The sequence below is a fragment of the Mixophyes fleayi genome, chromosome 5 (genome assembly GCF_038048845.1).
Source record: "Mixophyes fleayi isolate aMixFle1 chromosome 5, aMixFle1.hap1, whole genome shotgun sequence".
Lineage (NCBI taxonomy): Eukaryota > Metazoa > Chordata > Amphibia > Anura > Limnodynastidae > Mixophyes > Mixophyes fleayi.
Window position 1 is genome coordinate 205,164,058 of NC_134406.1, and position 26,377 is coordinate 205,190,434.

Here is a 26,377-nt window from a genome sequence, read left to right on the forward strand (position 1 = left end):
TTACTGTGCCTGGGGGTTACATTAACTGTGGGGGTGGGGACATTAACTGTGATTGTGCTTTTCTTTAGGGGGAACCTTTACTGCGATGAGGGAGTGGGGGGAATGTACTGTGATGAGGGATAGGGGGCGTATGTATGGCGAAGAGAGGGGGGGCCCATGTATGGGGAGGGGGACCCTGCCAGATTAATTGGTACAGGGCCCCACAGTTTCTGATGGCAGCCCTGTCTACCAGTAATGGTATGGACAGAATAAAGACTACTTCCATATTACAGCTATTAACAAACCTACTAATCTGATTTAAAACTGTGCCCTCCCTCTCTTTTGTACTTCCTGCTATTGTTTCTGCTTACTAATAAGGCCATTGCTCTTAATAGGCAGCTTTCTGACCGTTTTATTATAGAGCCACCAAAAGATAGCTCTTACCACCAAATGCATACATATACTAGGTGTATATAGAATTTTACAGCTTTAACAAGCAATAAATGCAACATGTGTTTATTGTTTGTATATGCTGTTTGTTCAGATAATGTATGTAACTGTGTATGAACCAGCAAGGTCCATTTAAGGATGAAGGTTGTAGAACATAGTCAAGTAATTTTTGCACCTCGCCTCTAAAAGATCCCAGAAGAGATGTCCAAGACAAGTGCAGGGGGCATGACAATGCTGTTTGCATCATTACAGCTGTGCCGCCACTACGCAATAATACAATAATAATACATGACGCAATTTTTATTGAATCTCAATATCAAAGGCACACACGCACACTCCAGTAGAGATTGAGGAGGGGTCCTGGAAGGTGGCCTACTCTACTGGGAATCCAGGAAACTCTTCATAATCTGTGAGTCTCCAGAACGTCCCAGGGGAGTGGGTAAGTGCTGTGGTTTACATTATTGTAGGTTAGCGTCAAACAGAGGATGGGCCTTTCTATGGAGTCAACAACTTTGTGCTGTTTCAGCTACAGTAACCTGTTACTTCTTTCTTTGTATCAAATATATAAATAACTTTAGTATTTTATGCATCCCAATGCCCCTATATGCACCCTACCTGTGTAATATAGGATATCAGATTTAACGGTGGTATTCATTTACTCAGCTGTCAGAATGCCAACACTTTCACAAATCTCTCCAGGAAGAAATTATGTCATTTCTAATGGCCAGAGTGAAAATGCCGGTTTTAAAGAGGCAAAGGCCGGACCTGCTGCCTGGATTGCATTATACAGACGGCGAATCCACCTATTTCCGCTTTAAAACCAGCATTTTCACTCTGGCCATTAGAACCGACATAATTTTTTCTTGAAGAGATCTGTGAAAGTTGCATTTTACATTTGCCGGTAATTAAGAATGGGGGAAATAGTGAGTGTCTGTTAGATGGTAAGTCTAGATTTAATGCTTGTTGCCCTTATAGTCATTGCTATTTTTACATTGCTGTAAGGTGTGTCAGCATTCTGACAGCCGAAAAATCTACCACACCCAGATTTAAAGGAATGCTTTTCTCAATACTTAAAATCTGAGTTTTTATTAACAAATATTTTTTTTATTAATGTTAGAATAAAGAAACAAGAGGACACAACATTTTCCTAAAGTGAATGTCTAATATTTACACAGGTGAAAGACATCTACTATTGAAGTTATTTGTAATGTATTTGTAAAGATGTGCTGGATCTGAGTTAGGGATCATTCATAGATATCTGTTTTTCCCCCCGCTTTTCACACATTCCTAAACACATGAAAGTCATTAAAAACATGACAAATAACAGTATATTCCCACCACTGTGTTCTAAAAATGTAATCCAGCTTTTAAAATTACAGAACCTAGTATGCCCTATTACTCAAGTGTTAACACACGCTACCAGCATCGGTGGTAGTCATTAGACCGATGCTGAAAACTCCTACATCGGTATCCCCAACATGATGAGCCCGAACCTTGAAGTCTTTTATTCAAGTTGTCAGTATTACAGATGAGTCGGGAATAACAGGTTTGGGCTCATCATGTCGGAGATACCGATGTCGGACTTTTCACCATCGATATAAGGTACCCAAACCACCAGCACAGTTGTTTGTATTAGTAAAAGTGCAATGTATTAAAAGGCAAATGTGGAAAATGTGTTAGCACTGCATATGTGTGAATGAGCACTCAGACCTGTATAGTCTCACTAAATGGACAAGGTGGAACATAAAACAATATGTATCAAAATGACAGAAATAATGAACATAATATCAACACATTACAAAAAAAATCACTATATGCTATTTTTTACTTAAAGACAAGTTCTACTTTAAATAAATACTGTACTCGAAGGATTTCAATTAGAGTCACTGTGACAGATATCCCCTGCTATGGTGAGAGATGTGCAGTACCAAAGGTATAGAGTACCTGATAAATAGAGCAATGGATGGAGTCCCACTGAAGTACTATTACTGAGAAGGGGATTTTGGGTTGAGGCTATTTATGGGGAGTATAGTGGTTGGCACTGCTGCCTAACAGCAATGGCATCATCAGTTTGTTTCCAACCAAGGCCCTATTTGTGTGAAGTTTGTATGTTCTCCCAGTGTTTAAGTGGGTTTCCTGCCACAACCCAAAAACATACTAGTCTAAAATGGACCCTTGTATGCGTAGCAGGGAATTTAGAATGTAAGCTCCAATGGGGCAGGGATTGATGTAAATACGTATATTCAGTGCTATATAAATAAATAATAATCGTTGTTATGCCTTCAGTATTGTTGTTTTACATATGTTTTATTTTCTGTGTGAACTCCATCTAGTGGCCAGCCTAGTATCAGCTTAAACTGAACACTCACACCTCCCGTAGTTATTTCATAATGCACCTTGGGTAATTTAGATGTTACATGCTAAGTCAGAGATGCAGTATATTCCTCCTCTTAGCACAGCATCGATGACAAGATTTCTGTCAAATTATGTAATTATGCTATGTTTTCACGTTTGCATTGCATTATATCTGTTTATATTGTGATTGCATTCTATTATTTGTTTATTACAATTTTACTGCTTGAATTTATATGGTCTTTACTTCTTAACTAAACACTATTCTTCAGATATTCACATCTAGACTGGATTATTAAAGTAGAGGTGGTTTATGCTGTCTGTCTGATTATACTCAAGCCAAAGGGAAGTTTATAATGAGGACAGAACAAGAGTAATAACTCTTTCAATATCTCCCTGAAAGAGGGTAGTTTATTAAACAGAAATTATACATTTTCTATTTACATTTATCAAATCCAAACCTGAATACATTGACTAATACATTTGGGGGCTTATTTATAAATGTATTTTGATCAGAAAATCCCCCAAAAACTGCTTTTTTGGGGGGGAAACCGCAATATTTAGTATAAAATGTATTTATAACTATAAAGTAGCGGCAGATATTGGAGATATCTGCTGCGGTCCAAATGTTATTTTATTCAAAAGCAGTCCCCATAGGTTTCTATGGGGATTGCTATTTTGCATGATCTACCAAGTTCTGAAAATTGTAGAGTTTCTGAACTTGTCCGCAGTAGCTAACGACACCTGAAGATGACATTAGCCATTGAATTCTATGGGGAGAGCATTGCAGTAGAGGGATCTTAGGATCCCTCACTGCAGCTTACCTGCTATCTCCTCCGGTCACTATCGCAAATATGTCTCTGGCAACTTTGCCATAGTAACCGGAGACAGACAACAGGAGTGTTAAGGTAAGAGAAATCATCACTGGGACAGCCTCCTATCAGATGTGCTGTCCTGCAATGATTTTTCATTAAATTGGGCCAAAAAAAATCATTTAACGGGACAATACCTTAATTAATTAATTAATAAATATGCCCCTTGGTGTCTAATACCAATTGTCCTTAAAAAATACACATTTTACTATGCAAGTTCTAATGGCGTTTCAGGTATAGGTTCAATGTGTGGATTTTTTAAATGCTGTTCCACATATTGATTTCTATTTTTGGTTTATTTGTAGATTAGCATGTAAATCACAGTAAACTAATGTTGTGTTGAGGTTTTGAAGAAGTTGGAGAGTAAGTGTTTGTGTTCTATTTTGCTTTCGGTCTGCTTATTACAGAATGCTGAAGAATTTGACCCATGTAACTTGCCTTCGGCTACATATTATATTCATCTCTTTGCAATATAGCCATTCATTGAATTTTCTGTCTTATCTGGTTTCTCTGTGCATGCTTTAAATATACATTCTAGAAGCAATATCTATTTTCAGAAACAACAGATGCAGCATGGATTTCCTGCAATCATTTTATCTGTTGAACTATAGGGATTATCAATACAATGTGTAACCAGTATTCATTGATTTTCCTTCACTGTTTTAATTTAAAATGGAGGTGATTAAACTATAACTGATTAAAGATGTTTTCACAGATAATATCCATTGAGCTTCTTAACTATGCAAAATATAGGTCTTATAGGCTAAAACTATAGGTCCTAAATAGGCGAAGTTCATTACAAACCATACAATACTCTGGTGAAATGATCTAGGAACAAATTAGAGGTGATGATGGCACTGCCAACAGGCTATGCACAAAAAGGCATTTTGAACACTAGATTTTTGCACAGGGCATTTTCCTGGTTCCTTCAGTGTAATTTTTTTCTACAAACTTGTTGTCTCTTGTGCCGAAGGCATTCACATGGTAACCTATTCGGTGGCAATTAAGATTGGCATACACATATATTTATCAAAATGCTGTATATATATATATATATATAGTTAAAAAAGGGCTGCACGTATTACAGTAGTAAAGCTGCATTTTCTTACATGTTACCAATCGTCTTCTTGCTCACACTTACATTTAATGACTGCTTTGGTGTATTTGGATTACTGCAGTTTGCTACATTTCAATCCCAGGTCTGCTAGTCTAACTGACATGAACCATAATAGAGTGTATTCTTGATGTGATATTAACCAATTTAGAAGGATGGGGCCACGTTTACTTGACATTCTGAAAAATGTCCAAGGGCTGTGTGGAAGGAAGGAGACGAGTTTGACATGCCTGGTGTAGGGACGCTACAACATTAGGGAGTCCAGCCCCAATCATCTTAGGTACATAATAAAGAGTCAGATGGTATCAGAGTTGGGTGGCAGGAGAAGAGTCGGTGCAGTCATTGTACATAACATTTAGGTGGTTGTGTACTGAGTCTCACTAGTCCACACCAACAGTAACCAGCAATGCAGAATTTACCACAAAGACTCAGGGGAGGAGCTAGGTAAAGCCAAGGTCTCAAAGATAGCGGTTTCCTATGTCTATTGTCTTGTTACCTGTGTATTCCACCTCATAACACCCTGTTAATGCACTACTGTATAAAATGCCTTGAAGGGTGGCCATATGTGGCTTGTTCCCCAAATGCCCAAGGACATAGTTAATATGTGTCCCTGTCTTTACAGAACAGTGCCTTTTTTCACCCCAAATGCTAAGCTCAAATTTATAATTTTTATGGTTTCCTATTTTTATCATTTTAAAATTTGGAGCCCATGAGCTGATTAAAATCACTGTCACACTTTCAACAGTTTAATTCATTTGACTGAATAGATTGAATACTATATTCAACCAAAAAAATACATTACAAATACAGTTTTTGTATGTTCAGTTTATGTATGCTTTACTCCGTTCCTTTTACCTTCATTTATCCCACTATCCATGTTCCTCTATCTGTTCTTTAGAGCCCACTCTAAAGAAAAAAATTCAAAGGTAAAGTTATAAATAATATTAATTATAAGCTACTGTGTAAGAAATCTGCAAGAAGCTACAAACTACAGGATTATATTTATGGTATCAACATTTGTAATTAGTTACTGTTATAATTACACAAATGTTTTCGTATATGAGAAGGTATTCATTTAAATACTTACAGTAAATATAATTTATCAAAATAACCAGTCTGGGAAAATGAAGTTAGATTTAATTCTGCATATGCAGCTATGGAGACAAATAGCCATTAAAAAAAACTGATGAAAAAGCACACAATGTGGAAAGGATATTTATCATGGAGCTCATGGCAAACCATACAAAAACAGAATATATTTTTCTTAGAATATTTTTAAATGTTTTAATTAGAATCACTTTATAACAATGATAGGTGCAGGAGAAATTATAGATGTTGCCAACGCTGTTTGTTCATCAGCACAAATTGTAATATACAGAAGGTAAAAATTAGCTAGGATGTGTTATTCTCAAATTCTTAAGAGACCATACAAAATATTGTGTTTAAGTTAAATCAATGGGACATTAAAATATATTTCAAAAAATAAATATATCCAATCCAAGGTTCAACGTGAGTGGAACTAAATTTAAAAATAAAAATGATTATCTTGAAACAACGGGGAGGTCTTTTTTGAGGTGCAAATTGGCCAAGAAGCCTAAATTTCCGCCACGGAATGGATTTGCGGAATAGCCAAAGTTTACTTTATTTTTAATGCATTTTAAAATATTACTTTATGGTTGTAAGTAGTGTACTAGTAATCAAACTCTACTGTAGCAATACTCTGTAGTGCTATGCTAATGTTGCATTAATTCGTTCAAGTTAAAAAATATTCAGTGCTTTAATTCTACAGTAAGTCTCCCCACCAAGCTTTAGTAAATTACAGTCATTATGTGTCTCATGTTTGTAATGATTCTGATGATTGTAATGAAGGCAGTGGATGTAAAGTGGAAGTAGGATGGACAAGGATGGAATCTTTACACTCCTATATAACTCTTCAGATTGTTCCCCGTTTCCACAATCCTATGTGCGCTTGTAATGACCTAGGCAGTTTAACTATACACTTCAATGCAAAACCAAAGCGATGTGGAGTGAACATTCAGTGCGCTTCCTAAATGAGGTCCTGTTGAAAAAGCATCTATTGAAACTTGGGAAAGTGATAGAAGCATTCTAATTAGGGTATACTTGAGATTTCGAGCGCGCACAGAAAAAGAGATCACTTAATTATGATCATTCAATCTGGTCATACAATTGTTTTTAAATAATGGGTGAACAAAATGATCAAACCTGGGTGATTACATTTGTAAATGATCTCTTGGTCTGGCTTGCATTGGTTTAGGTCAGTGTTGGCTAACCTGTGACACTCCAGGTGTTGTGAAACTACAAGTCCCAGCATACCCTTCCAGCAATAAGCTGCTATATATTGGCAAAGCATGCTGGTACTTGTAGTTTCACAACACCTGGGGTGTCACAGGTTAGCCAACACTGGTTTAGGTCATTATGTACCCCACAAATACCTTCAGAGAAGAAGGGGGAAATGTTTGTGGTTTGTTTTGTGGGGAAAATCCCAGAAAGAAACTTGACCACTGGCAAACAATGAGCAAGAACCAGATTCACCACAAGACTATGCTATCCACCATGGCATTCAAACCAAGAAATTCAGCATTGTCCCAACATCCTGACTCTCAGAACGAAGATGTGAAAATGTTACATCTCCATATTTAGTTAAATCCCAGTGTCAACCACCCCCCTACCCAGCAATTCCACTGCAAACTGTACTCAGGGTATGTATACACCATTTCACTATTAATGTTTACATGCATGCATCATGCATACAGATCTGCCCAAGAAGAATGAGTGGTAATGAGGGAGTGGCTTTAGTTGCTGTTAGGGTATTATTAGAGTATAAGAATTTTCAATACCCACCCATTGCTTAAATCTGGAAGATGGTTCTGATCATGGGCTCTATATGGGAACAAGTAAAGGTAAGAAATAAACATAAAACGTGTACAATTATACAATTATTGTACCTTATTAATGTACAGTACAATACAATGTTTCTTTATCATTCTGGCTTATGACAACAGGTCAATGAACAATCGTTTGATCTTTAAAGTTTTTATGTGCAACAAGTTCATGGTCATGCCAAATCATTGTATGGCATACCAGATGTTTTTAGAGAGACTTTAAGCTTACCCATCCAACCTGCACTACCTGTCGCTGAACGTTCTTCCTCAAACACTAACATATTAGCTAGGTGCCTGTCAGTAGTTTTTACAACAATGTATTAAAGTTTATTCTAGGTTACATTATGTATCTGAAGACTGCCTTCACAATTACTGTAGGCGAGTCACCAAATCTCTAGCTTCATAATGGACTAATGCATTGGTTTCTATCTATCTCTCATAGGTAAAATATTCCAAAGCTTGATTCAAGGTGTGAGCGCAAATTTTCCTTACAGTAGATAAGTCACTCCCACAGTAAACTATATGGATATCAGAAAGCACTGAGGAATGAGGCTGTACGACGGGTGGGTTACAAAAATCTGAGGTGGCTTCTAAGATCTGTAATAATTTGTATCAGAGGGCACATCACTCCCTACATTACACAAACTTTCCTAATGAAGACTGGACTGATGGCATCTAAACTCACAGATATAAGCAATGATATCAGTACGCACTGTGTATACAAAACATAATTATAGGAATATATATATATATATATATATCTATATATATATATATATCTATATATATATATATATATATCTATATCTATATATATATATATATATATCTATATATATATATATATATATATATATCTATATATATATATATATGCAAAAACATAAGGAACCAGGGGCGCCCACTAGTCTGGAGCACAGCCCGTTGTGCGGATCTGGTGAGGAGACGTCTCCGGGTACGCTCTTACCTGCTTAGCATGGGTAGAGAGCTTAAGTTAGCTCCAATACAGTGTGACACTTGTGAACACAGTTGCATCGGCTTCTCTCTGCATGCGTCTTGTCTCAGGACAGATCCGCACAACAGGGCTGTGCTTCAGTCTTATTCCCAGTACTCCTTATGTAGAACAACAGTGTGGACCAAGAGTGATTCAAGCGACGTGAAACAGTACAGATAAGCCTATTTTTTCATGTTTTTGGTAGGCACATATAATATTGGGTGAAATTTTCTCACATTATATCTACACCAAACAAAACTGCGCTATCTTTGATTCTTTTCTTATTCCCTATTTGTATCTTGCACCGTGATTTGAGGATACAATCCGCCTGAAGAAATCATGATTTCCATATAGATGGGCTTGTTACTTTCAGATATCTGGTACGCAGAATAATTTATCACCTTTTTGGGCTTAACTCTTCCACAGAAAATACTACACTAGTGGGCGGCATTGTTCCTTCTGTGTTTGACTTATAGAAACTTTTGTTTGATTGGATATACCACCCGATTCTTGGAAGGAAGGCAGCCTCCTTGTACATAGGGATGTGTTAAGAGGTGTATGTGGACTTTATATAGAGTGTAAGAATATTGAGTTGAGCACCATCTTTTACTGTATACTGTATATATATATATATATATATATATATATATATATATATATATATTTATAATTTTCCATCAAACTCAAGGGACATGTCATCCCCTTATATGCCTCCACCCTTTCTCATGTCTGACATGTGAAACACTAAATTATATAGTTTTAATGTATTGCCCCTATGTAATGTAAATAATGTACCTATGCTGACCCAAATATAAATTTCCCTATTCCTATGCCGATCTAGCATAGATACATTCTTCTATCCTCTTCAAATGTATACCCATAAGCTACTGAGCTGCTGCTTATACCCACCTACGTCTGCTGGTAATGAGTTTAATAGAAATCAGATGCATTTACTGCATGAGCTCAGTCCATCTCTCCTATAATTTCTCATGCTCAAAGAATTAGAGATTTTAATCACAAGTTAACTTTTATAAAAAAATTTTTTTTTTTAATAAAATTGATGTAAGTCATGCTTGATCAGGAAGAGAAAGCCCAAACAGGCTTTACTGTGCATACACAGAGTAGAACCTTGGGAGCTTGGGCTGGCACTGTGCCCACCCTCCCCACACCTTGTTATGGGGCCCAGTAATGGAGCTTTCACCTCTTGTACTAATAATGCTGGGGGCAGCATTACTATATAAATGGAATCAAATATACAGCACGTGAAGATACCAGAGTAATATAATGTAGTTGAGTAGTGTAATCTCTAGATATAGGATCCCTCCCTATGGAGTTTTGAGTGCATTTTAAACATGTTGTTTTTACATGTATCCACCCTATACTAAAGGCATGCATTATGCATCAAGGATGGAGGAAAACATGCTTATTATGTTTATATGGGTCGAGGACACTATGCACAGCACACCAAGAACACGCACTCTTTAAGTAATGTAACACTCAATCCATTTAGTTTCTGAGTGACAAAATACAGTGACTCTGTGAGCCCCCTAACCTTGCATCATACAATTATGTGTTTTACACATATAATATTCCATATCAGTTTTATGGCGCAGAAACAAACATTACACTATGGCATGATATAGTTTCACTGCTTGATGGTTAATTGGTGAAGACGACATTTTACTATTAACCTAGAAATGAAACCCCTTTTCTGTGTACACCATGACAAGATTACCCATGCTGTTTAATGCTTTGTCTTGGGATCTACAATCTCACAGATGAAAGATGACTTGCATGCACTATTAGATTCAACTGGCTTCAGATTTATTACACCTATTGAAACACAGCAAACTATGCGGCACAAAGACAAAAAACATTACAAACCAAATCCTAGTTCTGTCAGAGCACTAATGAATACATACATGTATACACACCTGTCAAAGGACAGCTAGGCTGCCTGCAAGCATATCTTAACATGTTCCTTTAATCATTGTGTGGAATTTATATCAAATATTTCCCTGGGTGTTTCACTGTTTTTACTTTCCCTTACAAAGCTGAAGGCCTTGAATAAACTCAGGTTTATATAGAAGTTTTCTCTTTTCTAATTAATCAGGTGAGAGGGAGGGGGTGTCAGCCCTCCCTTCACTCCATATACTCCACCCAAAGGTCACATGACAGTACTGTAAGACAATCCATACTGGTAAACCGCTAGCAATACTCTGGAACCATTGATTAAATGGCTATACAATACTCTTGGTCCAAAATATTTGCCTTCATCACCAATACTCAATACTCCGTTACAAAAAATATTTCATATATTGTACAATACTCTGAAATCTTGTACTTAAGTGGTAGGCATAGAACGCAATTTGATTTTCAAGAACGGTGGCCCAGATTACTAAAGTTTTTTCAGAAGTACAAACCACTTAGCCACTGTGCTGCCTTTTCAGATCTGAGCAGCACAGTAGCTAAGTGGTTAGCACTTCTGCCTCACAGCACTGGGGTCATGAGTTCAATTCCCAACCATGGCCTTATCTGTGAGGAGTTTGTATGTTCTCCCCGTGTTTGCATGAGTTTCCTCCAGGTGCTCTGGTTTCCAACCACACTCGAAAAACATGCTAGTAGGTTAATTGGCTCCTATCAAACTGACCATAGTCTGTCTGTATGTGTGTGTTAGGGAATTTAGACTGTAAGCTTCATTGGAGCAGGGACCAATGCGAATGTGTTCTCTGTCCATCGCTGCGGAATTAGTGGTGCTAAATGATAATGATGATAACAAAGACAGCTCGCAAAGCAGAGATCTCCCTTATACTCTGGTCATGCCTTGAGAACTGATGGGATTCAATACTACATGTGCCTCCCTCTACTTACCACAACACTTATTGTGCTACCAGAGGGAATCGTGCATCTGTAATTACTGCAGGGAAGCTTATTGAGAGCCATAAACAGTGTACAACATTAAATGTGGCTTTGTGTATATGTATATTTTTATTTTCTTTTACACCAAATATGCATTATAAATTGGGTCTAGCTATGCAGAAGCCGTTGTTTAAAAAGTGGTGTAGATTTTTTTCCTATGTTAGACCCTATAGCATGCTGTATAACTATGATTACCATGAAAACAATATTTACTTCACACAGAGAAATGCAATATTATATATTTTAGTTAAATAAGCCATTATAAACTAAGTTAGAGGTCCTCGCTACACCGATTTTTCTGTAAGCCTTATTTTAGTGGACCCCTGTTATTCCTTGAGATGTCATGTTCATAGTTATTCCCCTGCGTCAGTCTCTATCAATGAATAATACAATATTATTGTGTAATTAATAGATCGGTAAACAGCCCACCTTTTCTTCATCACCAAGACAATGCCCAGGAAGATAATGACAAAGAGAAGGATTCCTGCAATGACTCCAGCGATTTTCACAGTGTGATCAGACTGTTTTTCAGGTTCGGGATCTGGCTTACGAGTTGCTGCTCCTGGTCAAGCCATGATTTTTAAAAAAGGAAAAAACACAGATAACAAAAACATGTTAATAAAAAGCACAGAACAGTAAACTAGAAGATATCAAAATAAACAGTAATTTAACAGGGGAAGTCAACCCCTCTTTAAACTAGATTGGTGTCTTTAGAACATCAGATAATTATTTATTTAAAGGATGTGTCCAAGCAAAAGGTACATATTCAGTTAGAAATCACCCTCAGCCCAACTATCAGAACCAAGGGCATCCCAATGCCTATTTTTTTGAGTATTAAATCAGCCCACAAAATAGCTCCCTTCACTATAGGTTTCAGTAATTTCATTGAATATATGTTAATCAACTTTGGGGACATTTTGACCAAAAAAAATAGCATTGGTACTTCTCACATTATTACACAATTCCAGGGGGGAGGAGTACACAAAGCTCCCCAGTTTGTCAGCTACTGTATAAGTAACCAGACTAAAAGCAGATCTTGTGTCCATGACACATACAGTATATGTTTACAATACACTGTCCAGCACTGGATTAGATTACACACATAGAAAATGTGCATAGTGCATGCAATAAACTCCAGCACAATATGTTGTGTGTCAGCACTACACCATGCATGTGTGTTCTGTAAATTGTCCTATATCTGTAACTCACATAGAAACAAGTACATTTTATCATGCTAAACAGATTTAGATCATCTCATGCTTTCTTGTGACAAATAAACTGCATTAACGTGATAACTGTCCAGAGACGTTCCCTCTGCATGATTTGCTGGACCATTTTCCTTAATTATTTTTCTAAGTGAAGCAGTAATTCTAGAAGATATTAGCTGGAACACCTGGAAAAGTGTGATAAGCTCATTTACCATGCATTTCACCAGCAATTGTTTTTCAGTACAATAGCCTATTTTTGCCTTTGGAAATTTAAATCTAGGTCACATCTGGTAGTCAAAAGACTCCTTCTAAGCAATTTATTCACAAAGTGGGAAGCAGCTGAGGATCATACCACTGGCACCCACATTTATTATCTGCCTAAATGAGATAACCAGTGCCTTGCAGCGGCCACTGGCTTAGTTTCCCCAGCTCCCTTATTTCTGTTTACACTGTTTACTGTATAATGTGACGGGATGTCAAATCCATGTCTGATGGAATATCCATTTCCTTCTCTAAATGAGTTTAAGATGAAAAATATAAGGCGCACAATGTTCAAATAACTAAAGTCAATTCTTTCCCTTGCAGTTTTCTTTACTCAGGCTTCCAATTTTTTAATCAAAGTGTGACAGTATTCATCATGTGAGGTGTCACAAAGAAGAAAAAGGGTTTTGGAAATTGGAATTTACTTCAGAAAATCAGCAAATGACCCATATTTGAAAGAGTTGCATGCTGCTTATCAATATCCCTAGTTCACTCAAGGCTGTGCTTTGTGCTTTGTCTTTACTGCCTGTTCATGTTTTCTACGCTATCAGGTTTATGTACTAACATGGCGATAACATCATTGTAAAACACAGTAAGCAATAATACATAACTTGGACTTCAAGATCTTTATTTAAAGATAAACAATTTTTAAACTTGTGTGAGTTATATTTACTAATTTATTACATATTTGTATAATTGGGGAGGCTTTTAGTGTCCTTAATTCCAGACCACTGGGATGGCAAGGTTGCAATTACAAAGTCCCTTTTTTCTTACCATTACCTGGTGCCGTAAAGAGAACCAATGCTTTCACCATGGGGCTGGTTGTCTATTTTGAAGGGGAAAGGCATGTAGTCCCCCCATCCCATAGAGGCTACAGCCAAACGATGAACAAGCCAGGTTAGGTTCACTTTATGAGGAGGACTCCTAGCTGTGGTTTTCCCTTTTATAGTGTGACCAGCCTAGTCTCTGTAGCTTGGTGCTGGTTTCCACCTTTTGCAGGTGGACCCCATGACTGTTGTATATATTGCCCAGGTTATATAGTGCTGGTTACTGATTTTAGGGGGAGGCCATGTACTTTTTTTAATGTATCTGCTGATTTATATTAAAACAATAAAATATATGGCAGCCATCATTATCAATCCTGGGCCATTGAAACAGTTTGGCCTGGGGAAGAAGGTGATCGCGATGACTGTAGCAGCTTTGGTTCAGATGCATCTATACATCAGATTGTCACAACAATAGGGTTTCTGGGATCAGTCTCAGGTACCTTGGGTTTAGCTGTAGCAGAGGTCAAGTGGAATCTAGGAGGCTGCATAAAGACCTTGCTCATGGAGAGAGGGTGTACACTATTCGTGGCTTCCAGGTGACAGGAGGAGGAATACTGAACTGGACGCCGACGTGGAAGAACCTACTGGAATTTTGACCTGGTGGACTGGAACCTGGACGTAGGAACAGGGGAAACCGAACCTACGACCAGAGACTTAGTACCCCCCCAAGTCCAGACACTCAGGGAGTAATCGTACCAAGACTGGAACTGGAAGGCTCAGAACTCAGGTAGAAGAATACCAGGGTTGCTACCTCCTGGACAGATTAAACCTGGAACTGGTCCTGGGAAACTCAGGACCTGCGTCAGAAAGTAGGGACTCTGGATGAGCAACCCCAAAGGGATCAGAGTGCCCCGGAACTCACAACCTGGTCAAGCCTGGAACTGGAAACCCATACTCAGAGACACAGAGATGGCTCCAGAAGCTGGAAAACTCTGAGAAGTAACCTACTACCCCAAATGGTCAGAGATGAGTCAGAGGAATAGGTAGGAGAAAGCTGGATCCTCACAAGGGGTAAATAGCTGGACTTTGAACAGTGACAGATGGTAGCACTGAAATAACAGAAGAAAACTGAATCTACACAAAGAGTTAATGGTTTGAGTCTGTACAGCAGCAGATAATAACACTGAAGTTATAAGCTGTATCCACATGAAGAGGTAATGTAGTTTGTACAGCATCAGATAAATGACAACAGTAGTAAGCTGGAACTAGGAAAGTGTTGCACTGGCAATTTGTTAAGCATAGGAGGTGACTTTTATAGTCAGCAGAGGGAGCGAATTGGTGGACGAAGGTGCTCAGAATAGGCAGGATGTAGCAAAATTTCTAGCCCAAAATGGCAGCCTCTAGTGCAGCAGACAAAAGTCACACTTTGTCCCAGGATTTGGAATGCTGCATTCTGACAGGAGGGAGATGCATGATGATATGATACCGTCGAGAGGCGTCAACAGGCCTAAGAACCCGAATTAATGACACAGATATGTTGTTAATGATGACTGTCATATTATCTCAACACAAATCTTTACACTCTATTTTAGGTTGTAATGTCTTAAGATATGTGCAACTCAAAATACACATGTAAAATTACAAGTGTGCAAATACATTGCTAGGTGTCTGCAAAAGGTGAATCTCTAACTTTGAGTTAGGCTGAGACCCTACATGAACATCAGCGCTGACATGATGATATGGTACGCCTGTAACAAGTGACTTAGAGGCTGGACGGAGGCTCTGTGCATTTCTGGTGGCTCCTTTTCACTTATTCTTATTTATGGGTAATTAACATATTTGGCTGTTAGTTGCCTTGGAGAGCTCCATGGTAACAGACAGCTAAGTGTAACGTTTATTTACCAATCGTACTAGGTGGAGGATTACAGTGTCCATATTAGAAAAGCGCATAGGTGAATTCAAAAAGTTAATTAGCACATTAACATAACGCAGATAGTGACATTTTTTAGTAAACATGACATTAAATTAATTTAATTATAACAAAATACTTAATCTCCTGGTTAATTACATTTGGATATGAGCCTGTTACCCAAAATGACATTTTCTATAATAAGGAGAAGGGATGAACATCCACACTGGGATTGCCCAGATTAGCAGTACATGTTGAACCAAAGCTTGTTTGCTTGAAATTCATCATAATAACTCTGCGTTTTCTTCATCTGATTCATAAATTATTGCACTTTGTCTAAAGTTTTAATATTTATAAAAGTCTTCATGTTTCTAAAATACGAGTCCAGACCTGAAGCCAGTCCCAGAATTTTGTCAAACCAAATAGGTTCCTTTTTACAAAGGTTTTCTGTTTAAAAAACATATGAGTCAGAGGGGTACTTTATTGTTATTTATGGTGGTGCAAAGCAAGCAGCCCTTATGTGCTGATGTGGCATCAGAAAACTATTTGCAGAACCGCATGGACCATGGCCTTATCTGCGTGGAGTTTGTATGTTCTCCCCGTTCTTGCGTGGGTTTCCTCCCACACTCCAAAAACATACTGGTAGGTTAATTGTCTGCTAACAAATTGCCCTAGTCTGTGTATGTTACAGAATTTAGACTGTAAGCTCCAATTGGGCAGGGACTGATGTAAATGACAAATATTCTCTGTACATAGATGCAGAATTGGTGGTGCTATATAATGATGATGGCACACTGTGGACTGAGCAAATGTTTCACAGGATGGGGGATGCTCCTCATCACTAAAGCTCAGTACACACTACGCGGTTTTCGTCCAATTATCGGCTCAATCAGCCGACATACAACCGCTCGTTCAAAAGTCGGGTCAGTGTGTGTAGTGACACGATGGTCAAAAGTCTGCCCAAATGGACGATTGTCGCCTCATTTGGTTGGTCGTACCGTTTAATATTTTCGTTCCAATCTCGTTTCTGTGTGTAGTGTGTATAAACTTCCGACAGATGTGTACGAAATTGCAATCATTGCTCACGACAACATGGCTGTAAAAATTCGCTAAAGGGACGTCCGCTCTTCCCTTTATCTTCTAAAACAAGGCTTGTGTGTATGCAGTCCATGGACCGAGCGATCGGACCATCGATCACATGTAAAATCGATCGGCATAAAAAGTTGGTGGAAAATTGTGTAGTGTGTACCCAGCTTTAGGGATTGGTGCTCGATCTGCAAAAACAAATTGTAATTTTGTGTATGGAGTTATTTACATGGTCAAGAGGGTGTAGAGGTTACATATCCTGGAAGGGCTTTACAGACGTTCCTCAGGAGTCCACACTATATAGCACAAACATGATGGGAAGCTTTGCTTAGTGATAACGGTTTCACTTATCGAATATACATTTCATCATCAACATCTACCAAATGGAATATGAATGTGCCCAGGTTTGCTGTACAGCTGTGTATCTGTGTTACCATAAAACAATTCCTATACGAGCATAAATAAAGGTAATATGGAAGTCATGACCTTGGTAAATGACAGCCAGAGACATGCTTGCTTCGCTGTTTAAAACTAAATAGATAAAAAGTCCTACAGTTCTGTCTTGAAATGAGCAGTAGCTAAATAATTACAAATCTATAACAACATGTTTCTTGAAAAACCCACACAAAATTACATAAAGTCTCTTATTCTTTAAACTGTCAAGTACTTGGCTCAGTTAAATAAAATAACTGCATGTTTTTTTGGATAGTCGGTTTTCTGAAGAAATTCTGTGCAGAAGTTTTCTAAAAGAGTAGGAATATTGATTTATGCACAATACATACTGAACGATATCTAGTCCTTGTGGAGTGATCTTACACCCACATACCTTCATTACCCACATTTTATCATTTGCCCTGATGTTACATTCAGGTATGTTGTGAGGTTTACAAATGGCCAAAGAGGGTAAGTATAAAGATGTTGTAAGAAGACAGACTTCTACTCATGTGTAGAGGCACACAACAAAGCAAAATCCACCACAGAATTCTGAAACACTAATCAAGATATCAGGGGGTAGATTTACTAAACTGCGGGTTTGAAAAAGTGGAGATGTTGCCTATAGCAACCAATCAAATTCTCGCTATCATTTATTTGGTACATTCTACAAAATGATAGCTAGAATCTGATTGGTCGCTATAGGCAACATCTGCACTTTTTCAAACCCGCAGTTTAGTAAATATACCATATATTTAGTAAATATATCCATAACTTACTATCCTAATATTTTGAACTCACAATACTTGTTTTGTCAATTCAGACTCCTCATTCATCCAAATCACATGACAAGTAGAAAAGATTACCATAACTGTGTTAACTATAATGGTAACAACTGACATTTATTATAAACACCCCAACCATTATATGGGCACTGGTGATGGATCACAGCATACATACCAACTGTGCCTATTTGGTAGGGCCAGTGGGTCATGCATTCTATTCATCTCAGGCAGCTCCATGCAATCGGTGGCGCTATATAAATAAATGGTGATGATGATGATGATGATGCCTACAGGCCTGCAACATCCCAAGAAGATTGGAACTGGCCCAACGAAATGGAGCCCTTCTCACTCTGACATACTTCACTGCATTTTAAAAAGCAAAATTGCCACAAACTTATTAGTTCCACCAATGACTCGACCAAACCACAACCCCCACACTGCCCAAATGTGGTCAACCCACACCCACATTCCTACAAAGCCACGATTATTTTATAATAGGTCACACTTTTGGCGCAGTCTTGCTGAAACTATGACTATTAGGGGGTAGGTGTGCTTTCATCCAAGGATCCTCTACACTCCGTTTCATCCAAAGCAGCATCAAAAGACACTTTTAGAACACCAAACTAACATTTCCTCGGGGCAGAGAATCCATAATAAAAACATATTTGATAAAGTTCACTTGTGTTATTAGTAGCTTTTTATATAAACCTACTTTTCTTTTAGATTTAGTGATCCCTTAACCACTTTGGCCATTTGAAATGTTTGAGATACTATGAGCCATAGTCCATATTTTGTGTCATTTTCCAGCCCAAGAGTTATCTATAATATAAAAGCCTAGCGGCGTGTGTTAGTCCGTGTGTGAAAAAAAAAAAAACAAGCTGCAGCGCCACCTGCTGGGCGGAGTTATACACTGACCTACTAAATTCTTAGCATTATCTAATATATAAAAGTAAAAGCCTAGCGGCGTGTGTTAGTGTGTGTGGAAAAAACTATTTTCTCAGAAAGGGCTCATCCAATTGACCTGAAATTGGGTATACTGACATTATTTGACAAAAAAATTAGAATAGTGAAGTCAGTTAACTTCCATCATCCCCCCTTCCCCCCCGTGGGAGGCGTAGTAAAGGCTAAATTTACGAGTTGAGGGCTCAAACTCATTTTCGTGAGGTAATTTTACCTCATGAACACACATTAAAAAGGGCGCTTGCGTCGGGAAGTAACGCTCTTCCCCTGCGGAGGCCTGGGCTAGGCCCAAATGCATGACAAGAACCTTTTTAAGACCTTAAGTAGCTTGGTTTGACTAGAATGCATGAGTATCATGCACGGGTTAACTTGTAAAACATATAAATGCTATTTCAAAGTAAGCTTGTGTTGAATTCGACCCTTGCTTTACCAAACATATCCTCCTTTACATAATACAACTCAGTTACATGAAGTAATGTAAATGAATAATATCCTGCTTCCCTCATTTAGCTCTGAGTCAGAATACATTTCCTCAGCTGTAACAGCGGTACAATGTATTTTGATGGGCTACAATGTCAGTTGTGAGTCTGACTTATTGCCTCTTGATGCATGTAATGTTTATCAATTTTGTGCTTTGACAGTTTCATCTATAAAACAATATCCTAACAAGAAAATGAGCATTCAGAATTTTCCTGATTGCAGATTTTTCTTTCAGTACAAAACCGGCAGTGTCAAACTTTATAATGCTTCAGAATCTGTCGTAGGTGATTTAAAGCAAAGCTGCATATATCTTTTAAATGACTTTTAAAGAGCAATGCAAAAAAAAAAAAACACTTAGGCATTGTCAATAAAAAACAAAACAAAACTAAGTTTTAGCGGCACAATCCAGCTTAATTTATAATCATATATCGTGTAAGATGAAAACACACACACATTATATATATATATATATATATATATATATATATATATATATATATATATATATATATATATATATATATATATTGTATGTAACCTCGGAGGATGCTGCGGTTAGACTCGAGAACCCAGGGGCTACATATCACATTTGTATCAGTAGGAAAAGAGATGGACATTGTCATTTACCAGTCCATGAAGAGAAACTACATCTCCCACAAGGTAACTGTGGAAGGGGGGCAGAGCCTAACAAGACTGATAAACCCCAGAGCAGAGGAGAGAGATGGAAGAGCGTCCTGAGAGAGAATGAGCTGTGTGACAAGTCCAGAGAAGGACAGTGTATTGGTGATCTGGGCAGAGAAAACAGGGATATCAGAGCAGAGGGGAGTGGTGAACAGAATCTGCTGGGGAGTCACAGCTTGAAGCTGAAGGAGGAGGTTTGCATGCACCGCTGAGAGAGGATATTTTGCAAGTCAGACATTTTGGAGTGAATCAAGTTCAGATCCTGGGACCCACACAAGTGAGGATAAGTAACTGTTGTTAATTTACCTATCTGGGTAATTTAAGTGGGGTTTGGACTATATCTGGCCACAAGGGCAGAAGAGTCAGGGATAGATGGGTGGGCAGGTAAATGTGCACCAAGCATTTGTTTAAGCATTTGAGCTCATACCACAAGGTGATCCCTCTGGTGTTAAAATAAACTTGGGGAACTACAAGTCCCAGGATACAAATAAGCAAGGATACAAGCTGAGGATTTACAGTTGTTGCTACATGAGGGTTTGTGACTGCTCTACCTTACTGCAAGTGAATGAAAGACTCCTAAATGCTGCAAACAGGACACATGATGTTTCCAGGCCATGCTGGCATCAATACAGAAGGGCCCCAACTTGCAGCGCACTGCTCCATCTGTGTGGTCTGCTTGAGGGCTGCTGGTATGTGTGTTTGGCAGTATATTGTAGAGATATAAGTAAATATATATATACATTAAGCCCTTGAGCATGAGCTAGTAAGGTTAGCATATGATATATTGATCCAGTGTATAAGGTTGTGACAATAAATGCTTGTCTTATGCTGTTAATATTATTGAATTTGTGTTAGTTTTTGTGTTAACCTGTTATTTATAGTAAGAGTTGGCGCTTTACTTTCATCCACGCTGTCTTATTATTGTATTGTTCACACTATTATCTCAAACTGGATTTGGACGCACATGAAACGGAGGAAAAGGGCAGCATCGTATAGATAATAGGATGGTGGCTTTATAAAGGTACCGGTGGGCAAAGCACAGTGTATCTAAATATATGGTAGCACAAGAAGATAGCCCCCCACCCAACCTTATGTTGTTGATCTAGCAGGACATGCATAGGTTAACAAACCAGGCACTTCAGGTAATGTCAATTTGTGGCTGAAATGCTTGGTTTGCTGGAGTCCCCACAAAAGTAAAAAAAAATATTTTGGGTTATGGATTAAGGGTCTGGCTCAGAGTGACCATCTTCTTCACCTTGTGAATCCATCAGTGTCAGCACTGATGTCTACAAGATTATCACCAAATAGAACAGTGTCAGACTCTGCAATATCAGATATATGATTCATGGACACCATTATACTCTTCTCAGGTTTATGTTAAGGTCCAATTGTTCCTTCTTCAGTCTCTTGGATGAGCCAGTGTTGGAGGGGCACAAACAGAGACAATACTAGGGGGAAATGGCTATAGTCTGAGCCTTTATTTGCTACTGTGGTTGATATATGTGATGTTGGATATTTTCTCTCTTTTACATAATTTATTATAATCATTAATCTTAACATTATGTTTCCCCTTATTTTTTGAAAGAGCTATTGATTTGGGAGAGATCATTAAGCTTTTTTGTCTGAATTTTGCATGACCTTTACTAGTAGAAGTAATACTTCTGCCAGTACAAGTCCTGAGATGCTCATGTTCAATAAAATAGTCCAGGGTTTCCCAAACCCAGTCCTCATGACCACCAAACAGTGGAGGTTTTCCAGGTCACGTGAAATAATTAGTAACACGTGTGGTTCTGTTACAATGTGTCAGTTTGTAATGCATACACCTGTGCTCCAGCAAGGAGACTGGAAAACATGCACTGTTAAGGGGCCATGAGGACTGAGTTTGGAAATCCCTGGGCTAATCCATGACAACAGCAGTAAAGACATGTACTGCATTTTCACAGAAAAATAAATCAAATCACAGATAAACTGTTTTAGCTGCCACCACGTCAATAAATGCTAAAGTCGTATTACCCTATTTGTACTCAATATACAGTAATAATGTAATGAAACGTCATGTACACAGGAGGGAATAGTGTCTATAGTGCAAAAAGTCACATTTTTACTATAAAATATAATTAAATACAAATTAAATTAAGTAAGAGTATCTGTTTATCCCATTAAAACAAATCAAATTGGAATCTTCTTCCTGCAGTGGTCCAATCAGAAGTGTCAGGATAGTGCTACTGATAGTCATCATCATCATTGCATAATATTATTGCATCGTATAATAAATGTTGATGATGATGAAATAAATGTTGATGATATTATTGCACCCACACTCCAACACCCACGTATGTGTCCACATCTTACTGTGTAGCAATTACATGAACATGCAGTCAATGTACCCGGCTTATGCTTGTACACCCCTGCCAGCCCCCTTTCCGCCTCTACAGGTGTAGAGAAACGCAAGTCATTGATATGCAAAAATGAACATATGGACGTATGCAGTTTTGCTGTTCATGTGCAAAATGAAACTGCATAAAAAGGAGGGATTTTAGAATTGTGCTACCTGGTAATTGAGCCACACAATATTGTTTAATAACTTTTTTGCTATCTGATTAATTCTCATAACATAACTTTATTTTAGATAGCATTACTGCTTGCTTTTTTTGTGTGTGCTCCTACATGGGGTGGATGAACATAGGCCATTTACAGTAATGGCGTGCCGGGGGCATGTCAATGCAAATGCAGCCGATAAAAGTCTTGGGTTTCTCATGTGTACGCTTGGTTACAGCCGTATCACTTGCACCAGCTAGAGAGCAAGTGTAAGTGCGGACTGATAGTGATAAATGACACGGCATAGTCTTTGTATTAATAACTACACATATGTGTGCCACTAGCGAGCACAGAACATGTGTATCTTGAGATACGTTTGGATTTGAATATGGTCAGAACTACGCACAAGATGCATCCAAACATGAATCAGACCAACAACGTAAAACTTATTATCGAGAAAATAACTAAAAACGATTTGCTGTAACTGTGCTCACTTCAATGGATTTTGAAAATGAATTTATTTAGTTATTCTAAAAAATAAAGTGCATAAATGTAAGCCTGTTTTTTCATATCATGGTTACAAAACGCTCGGTGACCGATACACAAATGATTTGTCACTGTCCAAAAATGTTGTCTGCAGAAGGTAGATAATACATAAGTTTCAATGAGACAATTTATTTCCTATGTGCTTGGCAACAGAAATTTGCTTCAGAGGCAAACTGTTTTGCTTGAAACTTTTGGCCTAATTTCTTTCTACATAATATTAGCTGTTTAAACCATAAAAATACTAGAAAAAAATAATTTAAAATTACACAACATTTGTATTTGCACTCGGAAGAATTTAGGACATTAAGCAAGAGTGGCTCCCAGTAGCAATGCCCTTCAAACTGATAAATTGGATCAATTATAAGAAATGGTGGAGCTAATCTTTCCTGAAAAAGGTTAATACCGTGTGCAATGCATTTATTATTTTACTTGGTTCTTCCTCTTTAATTGCTAGTTGAAATAGGTCTACTGGTTGCTCTATATTAACCATATAGGGGCTCATTAGGAGTTGGATGAATCTGTATCCAGAACGTACCAGTAACATGCAAGCTTGTGTGATTGTTATGAGCTGAATGTATCTTAAGATGTGTGCAACTCAAAATAGTGTATTAGAATGCGTCCACATCAAGATATGTATCATGATACGGCTGCATAATTGAGACACCAGTTATCAATTTAATGGTAATGACTGGCGTCTGCTATAGAAGGCTTTCCTGGTCATACTATAACAGGAAAACCTGAAGAGTGTGGTCCTCCTGTAATAGAGGGACACAGCCCCAGCCTGTTAAGCATGCGTTGGGGGCCAAGAAATGCACTGCAATTAATGTCAAAAGTATATTAAAAAAAACCATAGTATTTTAATGAGTATTTAATGTGCTTTATTGGTAGCAGCTAGCCCTGGCAGCCATAAACTGCATAGATATGCTGGTGCTTGTAGAACTATTGTCTCTTATACAATCTCCCTCCCCATAAATAACACCACAATCTCCGCAGTCTCTGAAGCACTCTGCCTTGGCGTAACACTTGACTCTGTCCTCTCCATCCTCACATCCAGTCCCTCTCCCAGTCCCGTCACCTTCACCTTATAAACATTGCCAGATATTCTTACCCAAGATGCTACCAAAACTTGTATCCACCACTCATCATCTATCCCCTCACCCATCTATACCCACTTCAATTCATCTTATATGCTGCAGCAAGACTGATCTTCTTCCCTTGCTCCTCCACATCTGCTGCACCCCACAATGGCTTCCCATGTCCTCCAGAATCCAACTGAAACTACTCACCCTTATCAACAAAGCACTCAACAATACCACCCCTTCATACATCTCAAATCTCAACTCAAAATACTCACCCTCTAAGATCTATCTCTGAAATGTACCTGGCCTCTGGTAACCATAACTCACTCCAAGACTTCTCATTTACCCACTCTCTACCAAGCCCAATTAGACTCTCCCACAGCCTTGAAATCTTTAAATGATCTCTGAAAACCCATCTCTTTATTGTGGGTTACCCTATTCCCACCCATACTACTACTTATTTTTAACACTCCAAACATCAAGTGGCATCCAGGGATCAAGGGATATGCCTTGTGATGTGAGCTTGCACAGCCCTTTCCTCCCCTGTTCAGGCACCAACAAGAGCAGCTGCATATGCAAATAAAAAGGGGAGGAGCTTATATAATAAAATACGAAACTGCACTCAGCAGCCAGCAAAAAAAGATCCAATGGCTTGCATTTTTTTATCTTTGTAGCATTATTTGGTGAGGTACACATGGGTCTGCCTCTTCATGTGTCTGGAACTCCTACAAAATTACTGAGTCAGTTATGAGTCAATATGAACGTGAACATGAGTCAATATGAATGCTAGGTCATAACATATGATCTAACGTTCATATTGATAAGAATTAGGACCGTTCTATTAGTAGTAGCACCTTGAAAGTGGTGGTTGGCTTATACTTGTATTTGCAAATGAATGCAACTTACATTAATGCTTTTATTATTGTTTTAGAGGCAGGTGTTAAATTGTTGGGTTTTTATGCTGGTTTCCACTTATGTTCAGGGATATCATCTTATTGTGTATCGAACCCCTCCCCTTTGCACTTTTTGGCAGTTGTAAATTGATTAAGCATTTTTTTCCCTCTTTTGTCATTGTAAGAAGAAAATAGCAGCACTAACATGTTAGATTGGGGTAACATGAACATAATCTAATGTGGTAAAGCTTCACTGAATGTAAGTAGAACATTTTCATTTAAAAAAAGAGGGTATCTGTGCTCAGAACTATTCTGCCTGGTATGGCTGGACTAAGGTGAGAGCACCCTGAGGAAAGAGGTATCCAAGCTCTTAATAATTGTGGTACAGAGAGGTGTATAAATATACAAATCAAATGAATATTTATACACCTCTCTGTAGAACATTTCCATTACTATACTCATTCAGTGTGTTTTAGGTGCCTCATAAAGCCTGGCACCAGAGGCACCCGGCCGAGGTTTGCCTAGTGGTATCAATGTCTCTGCTCATCAGCAAAGACAACAGATATAAAGATATAATGTTAGCGGGCCTGAGCAATTAAGGAGAGCATAGCTCTGCTCCTTGGCAGAACCATGTTGCACTGGAGGGGGGGTAACTTTAAAATGTGGTGACAGATTTTTATTTGGGGTAGGGCATGTCCTAGATCAACTTTAAATTCCAGTGTAACAATAAAGCTATCAAGTATTTGTGTGCTACATGAAAACGTATTTTCCTTCTGTGCAAAATAGTAAACTAATTTGCACTGCTTGCATTGTGACATGGTTTATCCAGGAACAAACTTACTCCTTTTTTTGCATCTCTCTTCCTAATGACTCAGACCCAGCATGTTCATCTTGGTTTGTCAGGTTCTACTGTTTACTTATATAGGATTGATGTTCCAAGCTTTGCTTCCTGGTAACCTTGACTTATCCATTGTTCACATACTACACACTTGACCATTGCCATGTTATCCATGAAAAAATATCCAAACTGACGATTTTCGGCTTGCAATAGTGACTGACATGATATAGGTTTTTATTTCCTGAATTGGGAACTTTCTTGTCACTTGTTTGTAATGTATTAAGTGATGGAGAAATAGCAGAAAAGGCACTTTTAAAGTTATTGGTTTCCC

General features: G+C 38.2%; 1 protein-coding gene across 13 annotated transcripts in view; it reads right to left on the reverse strand.

Moving 5' to 3' along the window:
* The window catches only part of PTPRM (protein tyrosine phosphatase receptor type M), a 609,439-nt gene that overhangs the window by 183,691 nt on the left and 399,371 nt on the right, over nucleotides 1-26,377 (reverse strand). For 8 of the 13 annotated variants that reach the window (XM_075213321.1, XM_075213318.1, XM_075213322.1 and 5 more), the window contains one exon: nucleotides 12,013-12,145. In XM_075213321.1, coding sequence (XP_075069422.1) covers nucleotides 12,013-12,145 — 133 coding nt within the window. Of the gene's footprint in view, nucleotides 1-7,629; nucleotides 7,669-12,012; nucleotides 12,146-26,377 lie in introns of all 13 variants that reach the window. The other 5 variants (XM_075213315.1, XM_075213312.1, XM_075213319.1 and 2 more) reach the window with 1 other exon arrangement.